Here is a 19,786-nt window from a genome sequence, read left to right on the forward strand (position 1 = left end):
TTCGCCCTTTCTTCTCTGCTCCACAAGTAACTTATTACTAGCTCTCTATGGTGATAAACAGAGACCCCCATCTCAGACAGTGTTGTGAGCAGTCAATGCTGGCCAAAGCCTTCCCCACAGGCGGCTCCCTTCCCCAGCCTCAGCTCGGGTTTGATGTGAGCCTGAACACTACCATCACATCCCTCCCCCTTAAAGATGATCTCTACCCCGTTCCACTGCTAGGGGACAACAGCCCCTCTCTTCTACAACACGGAAGCACAAATGCCAACATGAACTCAGGATTGATGAAGAAGCGAGGGAGGTTGGCTACAGGCAAACTCCCATGGTCCTTCCCCAAGTGGGAGCATGACTAGAGAGCGAGATCTCTCTGGTTAGGGACCGTAGGAAAATCTCTTTCCCCCAGTGGAAGGGAGGGCACAGGCGTGAGGGGAGGGAGAAGAGAAACGGAACAAGCCCCGCACTCCCAAGTACGTGCAAATGCAAATGGCAAATGCTGCCACCCGGGGCTGGGCAGGGGTGGGGGTGGTGGGGACCACGGGGCGGGGCAGCGAGCGCACCAGCAGGCAGCTACCCCGCTCCGGGTGTGCACTGCTCCGGAGCTCCGTGCCGCCAGGCCTGCTTGTTTCTAAGAGACGCCACAAGTCTGAATTTGTGCGTGAAGTTTTCTGAATGTTTACACGGATGTTGAAAAAGATGATTTCAAAATCGTGAGGGTCTAACAAAACATAACACGTGGGCTGGCACCTAGCTGAACACCGACAGCCAGGTGTGAATTTTATTATAAGTGAGAAAGGGAAACCACAGTGAACTATCAATAATGGGAATAGGATGATTAACATTCCTCTCCCTCTTCTTAATATAAGGAAAGGGGAAAACAAAGCCAACAAATAAGATTCCGAGTCTCCGCTGGGAGAGAGGCCAGCAGGAGCCACCGATCAGGAAGGAGCAGCCCCGGGAGGGGAGAACGTGAGAGTGTGAGGAACTGGAGGGTAGTAGTGTAAGAAAAAGCACTTCTTTACACAGACTGCAAAGCTTTTTGAAAAAGCCAACACTCTAAGACTCGACATTTAGCAGGCTCTCACATACAGATATCAAACCGTCTTTCCTTCTGGAGCTGAAGACCAAAACCACAACCGGGTCAAGAAGTATTTCCGAAACCATTTTTACAAAGGAGGAAAAAATACAACGACAAAGAAAGAATCAAACCAACAAAACAGAATACATCAAACATTCTTGATTCTGAAAAAATTTTTGAGAGAGAAGGAGAACCTGTGCAGGGGGTCCAGGGGGAGGGGCAGAGAGAGACAGAGAGAGACAGACAGAGAGAGAGAGAGAGACAGAGAGAGACAGAGAGAGAATCTTAAGTAGGCTCCATGCTTAGCTCGAAGCCCAACACAGGACTCAATCCCACAACCCTGGGATCACGGTCTAAGCTGAATGCAAGAGTCAGTCGCTTAACTGACTGAGCCACCCAGTGCCCCATTCTTAATTTTTAAGGGGATGAAATGTAAGTCTGGAGATATCGAAATAATACCTGTGAAAGAAAACCACTGGTCTTGGGTTAGTTACTGTCAGCTATGCCACCTGCTCAAGTACAGACAAGGAGAACATTCTGGGAGCAGAGAAGCATGTAAATATTAAGTAATTTGTATAACTAATAGAAATATTTTTAAGAAAAGAAAGAATGACTAAGTTTCAAGCATCAAATTAAGTAAATAAAGAACAGCAGGGATCTAGACTGGAGCAAAGAAAAAGGATCAACCTCTTCCTTACTCGGAAGAAGAGCACTTTCCTAGAATATATATAGGAATAAAAGTATTTACTGTTTAAGCTAGTAACTAAAAAACTTAAGAATTTACTGCTTACACTGCAGATGTATGCAAAAACAGTCCATGCGATAAAATGAGTGGAAAAAAAAAGATCAACATTAAGTTGTAAAAGAAGATAAAATATAAATACAAAATCATTTAATTGAAGCCAATGAAGGACACACGGGAACGGGCTGCTTACAGGAAGGCCCCGCCACCCAAATGGCCACAGGCCAGGTGCCAAGCCACAAGGGAAGAGCTTGACGGCTGTTACCTCATTCAGTCCCTTTAACAATTCTGGGAGGTCTCATTTCCTTTTGCAGGTGCAAACACTGTGGCTTAAGGAGTTTAGGAACTGGGATGAAATCCTAAGTGTATGTGACTTTAAAATCTATGCTGAGGACCCCATTTATGTGACACACACCATGTACCAGCGTGCCCGAGCACTGTAGGATACATGAGGGATGTGACACCTGCCACAGCAGTGCACGGAAGGCAAGAGGTCATTTTTACAAAGAAATTGAGGCTCAGATAAGCAGGGCAGACATGGAAAACTCCATTTTACCCCAAGAAGACAGAAAACCATATGACAGAAGCATTTCTCTGGCTCTCTACATCTGACCTCTCCAGCTACTCCTTTCACTAGAGCCACACCCGGAGGCTGTCCTTGTTCTTTTCTAGGCTCCACTGCTCTGGGCAACCTTGTCCATGTCCATGACCTCAACATTCTGATGAATACCAAACCTTATTCTAGCTCAGATTTTTCTTCTGAGTGCTGGCCTCTATTCCTGATTTCTTTAGAAAACATTTTTTTTTTAATGTTTTATGTTCCAGGCTCTGAGCGGCCGGCACAGAGCCCGACGTGGGGCTCCAACTCACAAACTTCAAGATTGTGACCTGAGCCGAAGTTGGACGCCTAACCGACTGAGCCACCCAGGAGTTACCCCCCCTTTTTAAAGTTTATTTATTTTGAGAGACAGAAAAAGTGTCAGCAGGGAAGGGGCAGAGAGAATCCCAAGCAGGCTCTATGCTGTCAGGGCAGAGCCTGATGCAGGGCTAGATCTCATGAACTGTGAGATCATGATCTGACCCAAAATCAAGAGTCGGGCGCAGGGCGCCTGGGTGGCTCAGTCGGTTAAGCGTCCAACTTCAGCTCAGGTCATGATCTCATGGTTCTAGCCTCACAACGGGCATTGTGCTGACCGCTCAGACAGAGCCTGGATCCTGCTTCAGATTCTGTGTCTCCCTCTCTCTCTCTCAAAAATAAATAAACATTAAAAAAAAAAAAATTCTTTTTTTTAAAAAAGAGTTGGGCACTTAACCAACTAAGCCACCCAGGCACCCGGCCCCAAGCCCAGTCTTAAAGGTCAAGGGGTTGGGCTGAAGGAGAGAGGCAGGAGGTGGGTTACGGATAATCATGTATTTGCACAAGGACTTAAGTTAGTTACCCAGCCCTTCCATCCTTAATTCTAAGGCTGTTTTTGGTGTACTCTCTCCTCATCCACTGCCTTCTGCCTCACTTACACTGCTTGGAGTCTTCTGTGTCTCTGGGTTGAAAATTTAAGATGATTTACGGCACAAAGTGGTCTGTGATTTGCTCACTCTGGCCTCTACTGTCCTAGATTCTTCTTCCTCCCTTTTCCCCCTCACCTCCGTGACACGCGTGCATAACAGAACCCCGCGGGTTGTCCTGCGTTTGAACTTTTCAAATGCTCTACTCTTTTTGCCATCCTCTCTCTACCCCTTCATGTGGTCTGAAGACCCGCTTCTTAGTCTCCATATAAAAGCCTTTCCAGACCCAGCGCACCGAAAGGTTGTCGTTCCTGCCCTCCGCCACCCCCCAACAGTGGACCGCACACTGCCATCCCACGTGTGCCAACATCTCAGTCCGTCCGTGTTCCTGGCACCCACCACAGGGTGTAAAAGCTGTCACGTGCTGACTTTTGCTACCAAACCAAAGAGCTCCGTTCAGGGCAAGTACTGCTCCTGGCTCATCTATGCTCAATGGTGTGCGTGCGTGTGCATGTGTATCCAGGTGGCCAAGAACGGTCCTTTGGAAAGCAGAAAATGTTCCACTAACATTTGCTAGATGGACTGATGTTAAATAGGTTGAAAATTATATTTCTAAAAAAAAAAAATGTAATTAACGGATGAAAAGACAATAATATTGAATCTATATGATTTACACAAAGCAACAAAATACATGAAGAAAATGTGCCATTATACAAAACACTGACAGAAATCAAATTATGCTGGGAGTTTTTAATACCCTCCCCATCATACTAAGTTAAGTAAATGTTAAGTAGAACACTAGAACGATCAAATCTATTGCAAAAACCTAAATGACCATTAAAGAGGGACAAATTTTTAAACCACAAATGTATACTGAATCTTGATTTTGTACAAAATCATTAATTGTGTTAATTGTGCCTTTTTAAAAATTTAACTAAGATTTAATAACTAATAAGCACTTTTTAATAATGAGGAAAGGGTCTAAGTGGATTTGGCTACAAATACAGACATTTAAGATAAAATAAAAGCCTGAATTTAGTATTCTACAGGGTTTTGTTTTGTTTGTTTTTTTAAGTACAACATGTAAGAATGTATTTCATACCATGTTTGCTGGAGTTTTGATCCAAAGATGTGTTCACAGAAATGCTGTCCACTGTAGTCCACTTCCTTAGTCTTGACTGTGGCTCTTTAATACTGTTCATATCCATATTTACATTCAAGTTTGAGTTCAAGCCTAAAAACAAAACAATATTTTAATAGAAAACCACTTTATAAAATATAACATGTTTTCCTTCCAATACCACGACCTCCATTTTCTAGAAAAAAACATGTAACTAATCTAATGTTTTCTTTTTTTTTCAACGTTTATTTATTTTTGGGACAGAGAGAGACAGAGCATGAACGGGGGAGGGGCAGAGAGAGAGGGAGGCACAGAATCGGAAACAGGCTCCAGGCTCTGAGCCATCAGCCCAGAGCCTGACGCGGGGCTCGAACTCATGGACCGCGAGATCGTGACCTGGCTGAAGTCGGACGCTTAACCGACTGCGCCACCCAGGCGCCCCTAATCTAATGTTTTTAATCCTGTGACCTGGGACTGTTCCTTAACAGGTATCACCCTACAAATGTGCACAGCCAAATGATTACAGACAAGCACAAGGTAGGCAGAACACTCTGGGCCCCTGGCCAAGGTTGTGTAGAAATCCTCAATAGATATTCTAATATTCAATAACCCAATGTTTTCAAACCATGAAACTGTTAAAACTATAATTGTGCTAATGTGGAAAACTATTTCCCTATAGAATATGATTATTTTAAAATTCCTTGGTGGGGCACCTTGGTGGCTCAGGCAGTTGGAGCATCCAACTCTTGATTTCGGGCTCAGGTCATGATCTCAGGGTTGTAGGATCAAGCTCCACATTTGGCTCCATGCTGAGTGTGGAGCCTGCTTAAGATTCTCTCTCTCCCTCTGCCCCTCTTGTGCTTGCTCTCTCTCAAACGATAAACAAACAAACAAATAAATTTCCCCAGTAAAAAGAGACAATTTTAAGGAAGCTCAATATTAAAGTTTATCTCCAATAAAATAGATCTCTTTAGCTATCCCCCAAGAGCACCACGCATGAAGAAACATAGGGAATCATGTTCAGTTATCTTTTGCTTATAAACAAAAGTTTTCAACTGGCTTGCCAGCCAAAGGACACCGTCATTGAAAAGCAAAAATGTCCTGGGGCGCCTGGGTGGCTCGGTTGGTTGAGCATCTGACTTTGGCTCAGGTCACGATCCCATGGTTCGTGAGTCTGAGCCCCGCATCAGGCTCTCTGCTGTCAGTGCGAAGCCTGCTTTGGATCCTCTGACCCCCTCTCGATCTCGGCCCCTTCCCCACTTGTGCTCTCTCTCTGTCAAAAGTAAAACAAACACTAAAAAAAAAAAAAAAAAGTAGGGGCGCCTGGGTGGCCCAGTCGGTTAAGCGTCCGACTTCAGCCAGGTCACGATCTCGCGGTCCGTGAGTTCGAGCCCCGCGTCGGGCTCTGGGCTGATGGCTCAGAGCCTGGAGCCTGTTTCCGATTCTGTGTCTCCCTCTCTCTCTGCCCCTCCCCCGTTCATGCTCTGTCTCTCTGTCCCAAAAATAAATAAACGTTGAAAAAAAAAAAAAAAAAAGTAAAAACGTCCTGCTCTAATAATTTAGAGACTCCCATATCTCAAGGCGCAACTTCCTTGACCTTTGGTGATGAAACACATCACACTCAGATATTCTCTGTTGGAACAGGATAGAAATTTCCATCTTGCATACTGTGGGTCAGAAAACTAACTGTTAATCCAGGGTTTCTTAAGTGTGATCCAGGGACCATCAACATCAGAATCATCTGAGATTCTTGTTAAAAATGAACACTTTTCAATGGGAGCCAGAATCTCTGGCCACATAGCCAGGTGGTTCGTATTTTAAAATTTCAAAACAAATAGTTTTAAATACTTGGGTTTGACGACAGTCCATGAGATATCAGGTCAAACTTAAAAACTTTAATAACGTGGGGCGCCTGGGTGGCTCAGTTAGGTGACCAACTTTGGCTCAGGTCATGATCTCACGGTTTGTGAGTTCGAGCCCCACATCGGGCTCTGTGCTGACAGCTCAGAGCCTGGAGCCTGCTTCGGATCCTGTGTCTCCCTCTCTCTCTGCCCCTCCCCCACTCACACTCTGTGTCTCTCTCTCAAAAATAAATAAAACATTGAAAACAAACTTCAATAACATAAATTCTCTAATATCATCCCAATTTTTTGAAGAGAGCAATTACATTTGCTGTTCTCTGGACTCATCAACCAGACCCAAGACTCGGCAAATTTTTCTGTGAAGCTTCAAATAGTAAGTATCTCAGGCTCCGTGGGCCACAAGGTCTGTGGGTCTCTGTGCAACTCTGTTTTAGCACAAAAGCAACCACAGAAAATACATTAACAAAAGACCATGGCTGTGTTCCAATAAAACTTTCTTTACAAAACCAGGCCACCGGCCAAATGTGGCCAACAGGCTCCAGTCTGCCAATGCCTGATTTAGACAACCATGCTGTGTTGGTATGGGTTAGGCAGACCTCTTAACCAGGAAAATGTATCTCTCTGTCCTTGCTGAGAGTCCACAGCAATACGAGGGGGAGCCAGAGTGAAGCGAAGCAGGGCAACAGCAGGCCCCACCCCGCCCACGGCCAAGAGCAGGCTAGCTCGTTAGCTGTCTTCAACACACTTGGGCTGGCAACCAATCAAGCTGGCTTTCGAGAAGCCATTTTAAGGGAAAAGAGAGAAAGCAAAAGCAAAATCAACAGAGTGTCAACAATCAAGGCTCAAAATATAATCAAAGGCACAAAGAGAAAAGAGACCCAGGGAGGGGGAAAACATACAAGCCTGAAGTTTCCAGAGGGAGACAGGGAAAGAAAGGAAGAGGGGAGCTACTGCAAGGGCAACAGAGGCAACCCTCCTGCCTCTGTGTCCTACACTCAACACTCATGCCAGAAATCACCCCTAAAGACTCAGACAATCGTGACAATTTCAGGCGCTGCCCCACAGAAGCCACTCATCCCAGTTATTCCCCAAAGCGGCACTGCTCCGGGTGTCTCTGGCATGTGGTTACTAACCCCCCTCCCCCCTCCCCCCTCCCCCACACTCTACGAGGAAACCACCTGGGGCTCGAGAGCAACTTCACCTTTATTCTAACCCACTTTAAATGAGCAGGGAGTTTTTGAAACAGCATGGTTTTCTGGAATGGAGAGAGGCCTTCCTGGAAGCAGGGAGATAGGCTGACCCTGGGAGAGGCAGGGCAGCTCCCGGAGAGGAACAAGCCACAGAGCCGGCGTGGTTCCGAGGGGACAGAACTGTGCCGCCAAGGGAGAAGACGTCAGGCAGCGGCTCCTGGTGTCAGGTGAATGCCTCGGCCAAGGAGAAACCCACCTATAGGGAAGTTGCTGAAAGCATTTATTGGTGACGGCCCTTTCTGCAGCTCGGGTGTAGTGTGGGGCATGACGTTCTCGAGGAAAGGTTTCATGGCTGGCTGATGGAGTGGCTGCTGCTGAGCTGGCGGGGTCTGTTGCTTCACCAACAGGTTGGGGTCCAGTTGGCGAGACTGCTGCATCATTTGCTGCTGCACACTAAGAGGTCGACCCTGAAAACAACCAAGTGATCGGGAAACACTGGAGAGAAAGTCTTTAGGGATACCCAGGTATTCCCCCCTCAACTGCCGAATTCCCCTCCTCCCCGGCAGGAAGGTGAATAATCACCATACTCCAGTTAACACGACCTCCGGGCAAACAGGAGACTTAACGCATCACATATTTTGTCGTATCTTGATACAGGCATTTCGCCTCTCTTGTCACAAGCTCGAATGAAGTGAGTTCAGCGCAAGCGAAGCAAAAGGGGAAAGAAGGGTGCGATCTACCTGCTGGTCTTGCTGCTGCCGGTTCCCAGAAGGCACGCTTCTCTGACTCTGCGCCCTTTGCTGCTGCGCTAACAATCGCTGGAGGGGAGATGGCGAAAAGGCCGTCAGCGTCTCGTCAGAGTCGTGTCATAGAGCAAGCTTCGGGATGGCTGCAGGTGGACCTAAGGCGTGGCCTCATCTGGCGTACCCTCCTCCTGGGGCTCCCTGGCCTCAAGCCATTGTTGAATTCGGTCTTTGGTTCGGTCTAAACTACCTGCGCTTCGGGAGGGACATGTCCCCACCCCCCTCCCCGCCCCCATCCCACTCCCTCCGCCATCCCAGATCTGACTGGGTGGTGCTCGAAGAGCATCCCGCCTTTCCAGCTCACGACCTGTCCTCCCCGACAGACTGTAAGCTTCCTGGGGGCGACGGCACCCACTGTTTGCTGCCACGCTTCCCGCAGAGTCTTGGGTTTATTAGCACACAGTAGACGCTCAACAGACTTGCACTGAATAGGACTGTTAACCGACTCACCTGTAACTGGGAGATCTGAGAAAGCTGGTTTAGTTGGGATAGCTGGTTCAGCATGGCTACCTGTTGAGGGCCAAAGAGCGGATTCAGGCCACCGTTGTTTGGTGCATACTTCAGCAATGAAACTGGAACCTTAGGATCACAACGGCAAGTTAATAACGTTGATCAAATAACTCAAAACTAACTAAATGTGCTGTGTAGTTTGACTTGTCAATAGAGCAATTAAATCTGTGGACTATTACCATGGAAGGTTGGTTAAGTTCTTGCTTTGCTTTATTGTTCATATAAACTTTTCTGGGTTGACTACAAGAGGACAGGGGTGAAATCTTAAAGCGGCCAATTTACTTTGCTGTTGTCTTCCTCCCCTCAACGTGTTTTGCGGAAGGTAGTGGTAAATTTCAGCTGTAACTGAACTTGGACTCATTTTCTTTTCTTTTTTTTTTTTTTAATTTTTTTTTCAACGTTTATTTATTTTTGGGACAGAGAGAGACAGAGCATGAACGGGGGAGGGGCAGAGAGAGAGGGAGACACAGAATCGGAAACAGGCTCCAGGCTCTGAGCCATCAGCCCAGAGCCCGACGCGGGGCTCGAACTCACGGACCGCGAGATCGTGACCTGGCTGAAGTCGGACGCTTAACCGACTGCGCCACCCAGGCGCCCCTGGACTCATTTTCTTGACCCAACCCACATCCGTTCATAAGGACAGCTAATTCTGCATTAGCTGCGTCTCAAAGAGGCCAGTCGACGTGATGAGGAGCACCTAACTGTCTCGCTCAAATACCAAGTGTTTCCAGGTACACAGGGGAGAGCACGCCCGCAGTCGCTACCTGAGGGGAGAGTAATGGAGGAGGCACTTGAGCACGGAGATTAGGCTGAGATGAACTAAGAGGTTGTGCTGGAGGCTGCTGCAGGCCCCGGGCTTGTGCTGCTGTGTTTCCAACACCGAACATACTGGGATTGCCATTCTGCAAAACCAAACGACAGCAACAGAACCCAGTGGGATTCTTTAGGGACGGACGTCGCAATACCACACTGTAATACTGATTTAAACACAGTAACTACAAGTAAGAGAGATCTTATTACTTCTACAAAGCATTCAACAGAGAGCCTAAAATACACGCGTGGACTTACCTGTCTAACAGAATTCAAGTTTTGCATACCCAGCCCTGCTATGGAGCCAAGGGCCTGGTTAGGTAGTGCACTATTTGAAGGGGGAAGCTTCATGCTTTGACTGGACATAAACTGCATGTTTTGGGATTCATCTGCTACAATGCCATCCTGATTGGACAGACAGAAAGATGTGCAACACCAGCCAAGCAAACAAGTAGAAGGGAGAAATCATTGCAGGAACAGAAGAGAAGTCACATGACATTCCAGCATCAACAGGAAACAGGTAGAGAACAGAAGAGATCAGATTAGTGTTAATTCTAGAGTACATAAAAAGAACCAAACACATTTTACGGGATTCAGAAGAAAATACAAAATGCAATCCCTATGCTAAACTGAAACATAAAAGGGAGAATGAACTACAAATCCAGTAGTAGGATTTGGCACTGGATTATAAGCAGTACCTTACATTAAATGCCCTAACCACTAATGAGAAAATTATGCCATTAAGTGTACTGGTTATTAGCCACAGGGGGGAAACAAACAAACAAACAAACAAACAACAAACAAACAAACAACTTACCTTATCAAAATAAGGACTGCGCTCCATGGAAGACTCTTTGGAAATCTGAGGCCGAGAACCAGGGCCTTTCCCGACCGTTCGATTGTAATCACCAATATTTAGGCTATGTTTATCTATGTCCATTCGTTTGTCTTGTAACATTCCTAATAAAGGCAGGAAATGATGTTACCATGTAGGAAGACGATTCAGTTGGCTTCAGATAAATTTACAGTAGAAAGCAAAACATTTCCTCCCTGTGGGAGGACTTCTGCCTTGAGAAGGACATGTGAAAAATGCACTTGCATTTAGTAAATCTTGCATTCCTCACAAGTAAAATTGGATTTAGCAGACGCTGCTGTTTTACTGAACCAATTAACCTGAAGTAAATAGGTTAAGATGTCTTTGGTCATCTTTAACCTAAACTTTATAATAAAAACAATTTCCAGTTACAAATAACAAAAACAGCCGCCACGAGAACGCGCCATCGGGACAGAGGCGCGTGATGTGCCGGGCACTCACTGTCCCAAACGTGTGCTCTAATTTCATGCTGGTAACCCTACTCTTCTCACCCCCATTCAGCAGATGGGGAAACTGGAGACAAGACAGGCTCACACCTTCTCCTCTCTCAGGTCTTCCTCTCCCATTACGGTCCACATTCTGCCTTCTCTGCAACCTCAAACTCAATTTTTTATTCCTATGTGTATCTCATCTTTAATAATAACCACGTATTGTTTACTGTCTCTCAGTTCCAAATTCACCCTTTCTGACTGCCCAGTCAAAGCACACCTGGGCTCTTTACAGTTTTTCCTTTGCCAGTTGGTGCAGAGGCTCTGTCGGTAGAGGGCGCCGGAGAGACGCTGTGGGAGGAAGTTGGATGTGCTCCCGGCAGCCCCCAGAGTCCCCCCCCCCCCCCCCCGCCCCTCCAATCCCTCCACGTGGCTCTGTAGCAGAGTCTCTAGTGAGACACCGCTCTGCGGACAGATTTCCACCAAGTGCCACCAGCACAACAGCACAGCGACTCGCGTGCCATTCAGTGAGCCATGGAGGAGGCGGGGCCTCCTCCTCACAGAATGGACCCACAGTCCGGATACGGATTTGTTTTTCCTGCCTGAAAAGCTTCTGCCATCCCCAGTCTGGCAGAAGGCCTTATATCCCCACAGCACTGTGTCTGACCATGGAACTCACTCCAGAGCAAAGGGAGGACGGTCATGGGATCACGCCCGTGGATCAAGCGGTCTGACCACATACGCCGTCACCCAAAAGCAGCTAGCCAAACTGACAGGTAGAATTGGTTACAAACCAAGTCGGGAGACAACATCCTTCAAGGATGGGCTTCTGCTTCATGGCACACACTGCCACCCACATCACCAGAACACAGAGGTCTGGGAATCAGAAGGTGAGAGTCGGCATGGTTTCTCTGTTATACCTGACAAGCTACTCAGAATTCTTGCTTCCTGTTCCAGCAACTCTACAGATTTGGAGACCTTAGTCCTCAAGAGAGAGAAAACGCTTCTACGAGGAGACACATCAGGCCGCTGAACTGGAAGATGAAAACGGCACCTGGACATTTTGCCCTCCTTGTGCCACTGAACTGCCAGGCAAAAGGGGTTCATCTGCTGGCTGAAGTGACTCTGATCACCAGAGGAAATGGGCTTTCTGATACAAAACGAGGGCCGCGAGGACTCTAGAACCCAGGGGGTTCTCTGGGGGTGCTCCTTCGCATGTCCGGGCCCACTAGTAAAGGTCAATGAAGAGCCAGAGCAACCAAGAAAAGGCAGGACGATTAAGGGCTTGGATTCTTTGGGAACAAAGACCTGCATCCCTCCAGCAGCAAAGGAACCCGGGGGCGCTGAGGTACTGGTAAGAGCAGGGCAGTGTGGGACGGGTGCCGGCAGCAGCAAGCCAGGACACCAGCCACAGGTCTGACCACTCACAGAAACGAGGTCAGTACAAGCTCTGCACGTTTCCTACGGCTTGTTACATGAGTGTGGTTATCTGGATAGGCCAACCTTCTCTCTCCCATTTTCGTTTTATCCACTCTGAACTGATGAAAGTTCCTATCCTATCCAACTGTTGAAAGTTCGCTCTACAACTCGGTCTTTCAGTCTCAAGTGTGACTAACTTTGAGGGGTAATAATACCGCCAATGACAATGCAATGACTACTGGGACCGTGTGTGTCTCCTCAGTTTGGTGAAAGGGCAGACTTCCTCACCCGTCAGAAAGAGAGAGAGAGCCGCGCCTCGTTAAGACAGAGCCGCTCTGCCACTGTAGTGGGACAGGGCAGTGTGCGCACAGGGCGCGTGTGGAAGATGGTGGTCGAAGGGCGGGGTGAACTGTGCCATGCATCGACCTACCGCCTCTCAGCTCCAAATTCACCTTGTCAGCCCTGGACCCTTTCCGTATCTTTCCCTTGGCCGGCCGACACTGCAGCTTTGCGGGTAGAGGGTGCAGGAGACACTGCTGTCTCCCGGGTGCAGGCACCCCCTCCTGCGGCACAGACCCCACCCTGCGGCGGCACCCCCGGCAGCGGCTCTGGCGGTCTAGTGGCAGAGCGCCTCCCGTGAGACACCTCCCCACAGGGCACAGCTCCTGCAGTTCCGCGTGGGCGACACCACCGTGACTTCTCTGCCACGCGGTGAGCAGAGGCCAGGTCCAGGAGTCTGGACCCCCTGCACGGGCACGCCACCTCAGTCCTAAGGTCAGAGACCTCTCCTTGCCTCTGCTAGTCTATCTTCAGTGTGCTCCTTACCTCCTACTAGGCAAAGCCTCGTCACTCGAATAATTCCTTAGATTTGTATCAAACCTTCCTGTTCAAATCGCTGCATAGTCCGCTCTCCTGCCCGGACTCAGACTAACAGAAAAACGGCACCACCTACTAAAGTTTTCAGGCAAGAAAGTGGAAATCAGCTTTTATCACACCCGCTCCCTCACCCTCCACAATGAATTGGTTCAGACTGGTTACCAACTTTCGTTGATTCTAATTCCTGAATCTCCACAGAATTAAGAGTCTTCCCACCTACTATCTTAGAGTTTTGAAATCCTCACTGGATTTGAAATCCCACTCCAACAAATCTCACACTGGTTCTGGTATCTTGTCCTTAGTCCTCTGCCGCGAATCTTTCCTGTCCTAAGACATTTTCAACCTGCAGCCATAATAATTTTACTATTATTATTATTATTTTTAAAGTTTATTTATTTTGAGAGAGAGAGAGAGAGAGACAGAGAGCCAGAGAGTATGCATGCATGAGCAGGAGAGGTGCAGAGAAAGAGAGGGAGGGAGAGAATCCTAAGCATGTTCCATGCTGTTAGTGCAGAGTCCCACACAGGGCTCAGGTGAGATCATGACCTGAGCAGAAATCAAGAGCTGGGCACTTAACTGGCTGAGTCACCCAGGTGCCCCTACCATCATAATTTTCTTAAAACATAAACCCAAATCATGTCATTCTCCTGCTTCAAATTATTTAATTCCGTGCTTTCAGAATAAAGTTCAAACCCCCCAGCTCCTTATGTTTTAGCCTCTGCCTCATTTCTAGCACCTTCCCTAGGCAAAGCTTCTTCATTACCACACTCCCACCACCACAACCAATTTACGTTTCTTCTCCCACTGCATGGAACTACTTGCCATTTCTCTAGCTGTCTTATACTGTCTCTGTCCTATTATCTGAGCCTTTACACATACCATTCCCTGAATTACTAAGACTCTATCACCCAACCTGGATGACTCCTCCTGACAGGACTAGACTTGAGGTAATCACAGACTGGTATCACCATGACCTCAGACCTTGCACAGAGATGTGCACTTGGAAGGCTTATAAACCACCGTACTCTAACGCGGGCTGGAGAGCACAGGATACCGTAACGGGAACCCAGACCTCCCCTCTCCTGGCCCAGGTCAGTGCTCGCTTAGTAGGATCATGTCACAGATCCGTTTGTCCATCAGTGATGAATACAAACTCAACCTGATTTACCTCCAGAAAGGTCCATCTTATTGCTCTGTACGTTTTCTTCTGGTGAGTCTCTCTGAAGGAAGAAAATGGGGCATGTTAGCAGGCCTTCATTCATCAATGAAAAGAAATTAAAAACGAAAACCTTTACTTCGTTATTTGTCAAAAGGCAAAGAGGATATGTGACCGATGTTTTTAGCTACGACTATAAAAATAAAGAAGGCTTCATGGCCCATTTTACTGTAACCTCCAGCAGACTCATAAGGCCTCAAACGTAAGTAATAATTTGTTAAGAAAACAAAAAATTAAATTAGGGTAATTTAACCACCATTATAGGTGGTTAACAGACCACCTGTAACATTATGGGGTATCAGACCACCATTAAAAGGGGAGGGGGCTGCTGGGAAAACACACTTACCGAAAAACTGATATTTGAAAACTGTTTAACGAATGGATTTATCCACGCTTCTTCTTGTTTGTTTCCACCTTTCATGGTTCCCTTTGCAAAACAAAAGAGTAGAAAGCTGCCACGGCCACCTCTATTGATCTGGGTACAGTGATGGATTACTATAACTTCAAGACAATTCCCAACTCTCATTTTTAGCCAATTAATTTCTCCTTCAACCAACTCTTATCCGAGTTGTTAACAATTACAAATCAACTTATTTGATTTTCAACTTCCTTTGCTCCAGTCCTCTGGTATAGCTGTAATGTACAGAGAAATCCCTAAAGGCAAGCAGTCAGAAGGAAAAGACGGAAGCAAAGGGCCTTGATGACCCACACAAGCAAAAAAGGTCCTCGGACTAACGGAGAACTGCTCGTCACACAGTTTCCAGTTTATAACTGGATGGTGCTCTGAGAGCTTACTCATAATCTGGGTCTGTGGAGCTCTCACACCACACTAATGTAAAAGTAGTCATTAGGTTTCTCGGGTTCATCCAAAGAAACCCACATAACGTGTACTTTAGTTATGCTGCATGCGCTGTACTGAAAAAGCACCACATGTTTCCAAATGAAAGACTTGAAAAACTATGATCTGTGTTGCCAAGAACACAGTACCCCAGCAGCAGCTGAGGCTGGGGGCCCCCCCTTCCACCCTGGTGCTGGCCGGGAACAGGCGGTACAGAAACTACCGAGACATGCTTCGAGGGAGTGAATGGTTCACGACATGCCCGGTCGACTGGGAGGCGGGAAGCCACAGGGACCAAGGTGTCCCGTGAATGTGAAGACCATGGGGCCATTCTCGGTCTGCTGCCTTAATTTCCCTTTCCCGTTGCTACCGCCTGTTCCTTCCGACTGTGGGACAGAACACAGCTTCACAGTCCCCCTCCCCGCCAAGTGCAGGTCTCTGAAGCAAGCACCTAACCCTCGCCGTGGTTTCTGAAGTCGTCCTTGATTCCTCTGCCTCTCACTCCCACCCGCACGCCTAACTGGCTGCCAAGGCCTTCTGTCCCTTCCATTTCAAAATGTCTCTCCCATCAGTCCTTGCACTACACATCCATTCTCGCTTCCCCATTCAGGCCCTCACTTCTCACCCGAATGAGTGCAGAAGCTTCCTGAGATCCCCAACTCTGGTCCCTCCTCAGTGCCAATGATCTTTCATACGATCACTGGTTAGCTTTCTTTAAAGTGAGTAATTTAAAAAACCCAAGTTCATGTTGCCTTCTATGCAATTTCACTGGCTCTGTATTTTAAACAGAATAAAGTTCAAATTCTTTGGCACGGTACTGAAAAGACTTTACAACCTGCCCCTTCATCTAACTATAGAGCCAGATCTCTTGTCACCTCTGTCCGGAGATTCCACATTTTAGTATGTCAGGCTACTATTCTCCTTAGCACATCCCACCCCCAGGCATCTTCCAAATTCAAGTGGGCACTCCTCAGAGCTCTCCTATGGCCCCACACTAGACTCTGAGCTCCTTGAAGGTGTAGCTCATGTCCTAGTGGTTTTGAACCCCCAGCACCAAGCACAGTACCTGGCACACAGCAGAGACTAAATAAATGTTTGCAGTTGCTTTCTAAAAGATTTTTACTAGCAGAAACAAAGGAGAAAGAGTAAAAAGGCTACACACCCTTTCCCTTCTCCTTTTTTTGCCACTCAGACCCTGTAAGGAAAGACAAAGTCACAAAACAGCATGGTCCAGTGGGAAGAACACAGGGTTTGGAACTGGAAGGCCTAAACTTAAGTTCCCGCTCTGTCACTTACTAGTTATGTATCTCTGGGCATGCCACCACCTTTTCCGGTCTCAAATCCCTAATCAGTATTCTATCTCAAAAGGTCATGAGGATCAAATGGCTTATGTAAAATATGGGAAAACACTTCATAAACTACATGGAGGCAACAGGCAAATTCAGCCAAATGAAAATCTTTGTAAAGGAAAATGGCAGGTCCTAGACTGAGAATCCCAGGATTAAAAGGGAGGGACCCTGGTGGCCAGCTAGAGGAGCTACTGGATATTTTACCTGCAAGGTCCCTCGGGGTGGGGAGGGGGGCGTAAAAAACAAAACAAAACAAACGTTTCTCAAAAAGGCGGCGGGGGGGGGGGGGGGGAGAACCCCCAGGGGAGGGCCTCCCAGGGAGAACGACCTGGGTGGGGACTGGGCATATATTTTGAAAATGGTCCCCAAGAGAATCTGACACCAGCATCCAATACCATCTCTTAAGAACCTGTGCTTTATGTCAGTGGTCTCAGACCTGGCTCTGCATCAGAGACATTTGGGGTCCAATTTCCAAAACTACAGTAGGTCTGGGGTACAGGAGGTTGTGCTTTTAACAAATGCCATTACGATTCTGATGTACCAACAGGTTTGGGGGTAACATCTGTCCACATATCGGAGACAAACCAAACAACTCTGATCATTTCTGGGCATTTCTGTCACAGGACCTTTCGGGGTGAGGGAAGGGCTGAGGACGGGGGATGAGAAAGGAAGACGGTGATTCTGGGTAAAGGGGGGTTGGGGGCTCTGGGTGAAGCGGAAGGGGAGATGAGCTGGCGGTGGGATGGAAAGAGGCAACGTGGAGATTTGCCCTTCTCTTCATCCCCACCACTGCGGGCACCACTCTGGGCGAGGGGCTGTCCCAGGCAGCACTGGTGGAAGGGGAGGAGGAGAGAAATCCCAAGCTGTAGCAGTGGGGAGAAAGGAAGTTCCTGTGGTCTTATAACGGTTTTCTAGGTGGCTGCCCGTACACGAGGCTACACCTAAATTGGGGACTGCCTAGACTGTACTGGTCGCCATAAATGGGCAGGCAGGACAGCAATTTTTTTCTGAGGGTAAACTACCTTTGGAATTCAAAGTTTCAAGGGCTGTACCCTTGAAATGTTTACCTTCGATGACATTTTCTTTGTATATGGTGGCCAATTTAAAGATGAGTTAAGCTCTTGAGATGAATTACTATTCCACATTCCAATCTCTACATCCTCTTCCTCTTCCCAGCCAGTGGGGCGATTTCCAGGCAATGGCATATCATCACCACACCAGCCATCTTGCATAGATTTTGGCCCTGATTGTGGATTTGTGATACAAAGAGAAACATGCTTTAATCAAACAATTCTTTCTAGAGGATGAGAACTCATTAACAGGGTGGGGCGAGACGGGGGTACCTAAAAAAACCCCGCTTTTACTTCCCTTCCCAAATCTACAGGGCAGAAGTGTATGTTTTATACTGAGTTGAAAGTTCCATTAGGCAAGACTTTTTTTTTCTTTTTATAAGTAATCTCTACACCCAACATGGGGCCCAAACCCACGACCCCGAGATCAAGAGTCGCATGCTCTACTGACTGAGCCAGCCAGGCACGCCTAAGTCTGAGAATTTTTTTTAATTAAAAATTTCAATGAAACATCTCCCATGCTTTTACAAACAGAAGGTACCTCAGATGGAACAATGGTAGCCTTCTTGTTCACCCTTAACATTCTGCATGGCCGCGCACAGGGCAGAGGATAGAAAAAATTTAAAAGAATTCATTTTGAAATACATTTTCAACGAGCACGGCCAAAAAGTATTGCAAATCATAAGCAGAAAGTATCTCATCTCTATACTCAGCCTTTGGAAGTCCTACGGGGTGCCCCCCACACAACTTATGGGACAGTGACCGTGTTCATCTAAACAACAGGGGTCCTTCTTGAACTTTGTTCATTTTACATATAATATTCAGGGAATTATCTGAAACCTCAGCCGGACATTTTGGATATGCGTCTACATGACTATTCAGTCACTCATGCTGGACAGCATAAAAGTTGCTTGACCGTTACTAGATAATCTTATTTGGTAAAATGTAATTTAGATTTGGTGAAGTATATGCAAATCCTTAATAGTTAGCACAGTTCTAAGGAAAGGTAAGAAAATTTACAACAATAAAAGAACAAACCAAGTTACGAATTCAAAGAGCCAGTGAAATCATCCAGTACGATAATACAGGAATATATTTACAATATAAACATTATCTGATTATTTACAGTCCTAGTCAATGACCGATCACCACTGTGACAAAATAGCTACCAGGAATTATCAACAACTTACCAGATTTGCTTAACGCTTGAGGACCAACAGAGCTGGAGCCCCACGTGGACGTGCTGGATGCCGCAGCAACGGGCTCCCCCCAGCTGGGACCACTGTCTATGGGTTTACCCCATGCTGAAGTACCATTATCCACAGTTGTGGCTGGAGTAGAAGGCTCCCCCCAGGGCTCACCCCAGCCTTTAGAAAGTGTGGGAAAAGAAGTCATCAGCACATGGTAGGGTGGGGCGGTGGAATAAGGGGCAGTAAGGAATACTTTAGGGAACAAAAGATGAAGACCTTCACATTCACGTATCTAATAATGATGCTGTGATGCGCAAAAACAGATGGCATCTGTTTTATGCAAAGATGATAAGTCATTTCCCATTATGATAGTTTAGCCAGTGATGTGACTTTTTCCACCTCTTCTTTCCTAACTGCCCGCTGGGTGTAGAGCAGACTGCTTCCAATAACCCCGATTATGGCAAGTTATCTTCCTTCGAAGACGAACTTAATTCCTGGGAAAGTCAAGTCACTCTGAGCCAAACCTAGTGAATTCAAGCGGGTGATCAAGCCGCGTAACAGCGTGTGGATGAAATTTATACCCTAAGGGCAACCTTTCAACATCATTGTTCTGGGATAAACAAAAATGAACTGCCAGACTAACAAAAGGTAGGCATCCGATTTTTATACCTGCTGGACAATGCTTCTTAAAAATTCTGAAGTGTTAAGTTGCCCAAAGCAAACCCATCAACATTGTTTAAAAGAACCAAAACAGGGGCGCCTGGGTGGCGCAGTCGGTTAAGCGTCCGACTTCAGCCAGGTCACGATCTCGCGGTCCGGGAGTTCGAGCCCCGCGTCAGGCTCTGGGCTGGTGGCTCGGAGCCTGGAGCCTGTTTCCGATTCTGTGTCTCCCTCTCTCTCTGCCCCTCCCC

The 19,786-nt window shown here is 47.1% G+C and overlaps 1 protein-coding gene across 11 annotated transcripts in view; it reads right to left on the reverse strand.

The window, feature by feature from the left end:
• The window catches only part of TNRC6A (trinucleotide repeat containing adaptor 6A), a 164,346-nt gene that overhangs the window by 13,941 nt on the left and 130,619 nt on the right, over positions 1–19,786 (reverse strand). For 7 of the 11 annotated variants that reach the window (XR_005785551.1, XM_040458740.1, XM_040458737.1 and 4 more), the window contains 12 exons: positions 18,876–19,052; positions 17,683–17,858; positions 16,429–16,461; positions 14,775–14,855; positions 14,381–14,432; positions 10,433–10,575; positions 9,874–10,020; positions 9,570–9,707; positions 8,746–8,874; positions 8,233–8,310; positions 7,749–7,959; positions 4,423–4,554 (listed from right to left, as the gene is read on the reverse strand). Coding sequence is in view for 10 of the 11 variants with exons in the window: in XM_040458740.1 (XP_040314674.1) it covers positions 4,423–4,554; positions 7,749–7,959; positions 8,233–8,310; positions 8,746–8,874; positions 9,570–9,707; positions 9,874–10,020; positions 10,433–10,575; positions 14,381–14,432; positions 14,775–14,855; positions 16,429–16,461; positions 17,683–17,858; positions 18,876–19,052 (1,497 nt within the window). In the remaining variant the exon portion in view is untranslated. The remainder of the gene's footprint in view (positions 1–4,422; positions 4,555–7,748; positions 7,960–8,232; positions 8,311–8,745; positions 8,875–9,569; positions 9,708–9,873; positions 10,021–10,432; positions 10,576–14,380; positions 14,433–14,774; positions 14,856–16,428; positions 16,462–17,682; positions 17,859–18,875; positions 19,053–19,786) is intronic. The other 4 variants (XM_040458733.1, XM_040458739.1, XM_040458732.1 and 1 more) reach the window with 4 other exon arrangements.

The sequence above is a fragment of the Herpailurus yagouaroundi genome, unplaced genomic scaffold (genome assembly GCF_014898765.1).
Source record: "Herpailurus yagouaroundi ecotype Mexico unplaced genomic scaffold, PumYag 222, whole genome shotgun sequence".
Classification (NCBI taxonomy): domain Eukaryota; kingdom Metazoa; phylum Chordata; class Mammalia; order Carnivora; family Felidae; genus Herpailurus; species Herpailurus yagouaroundi.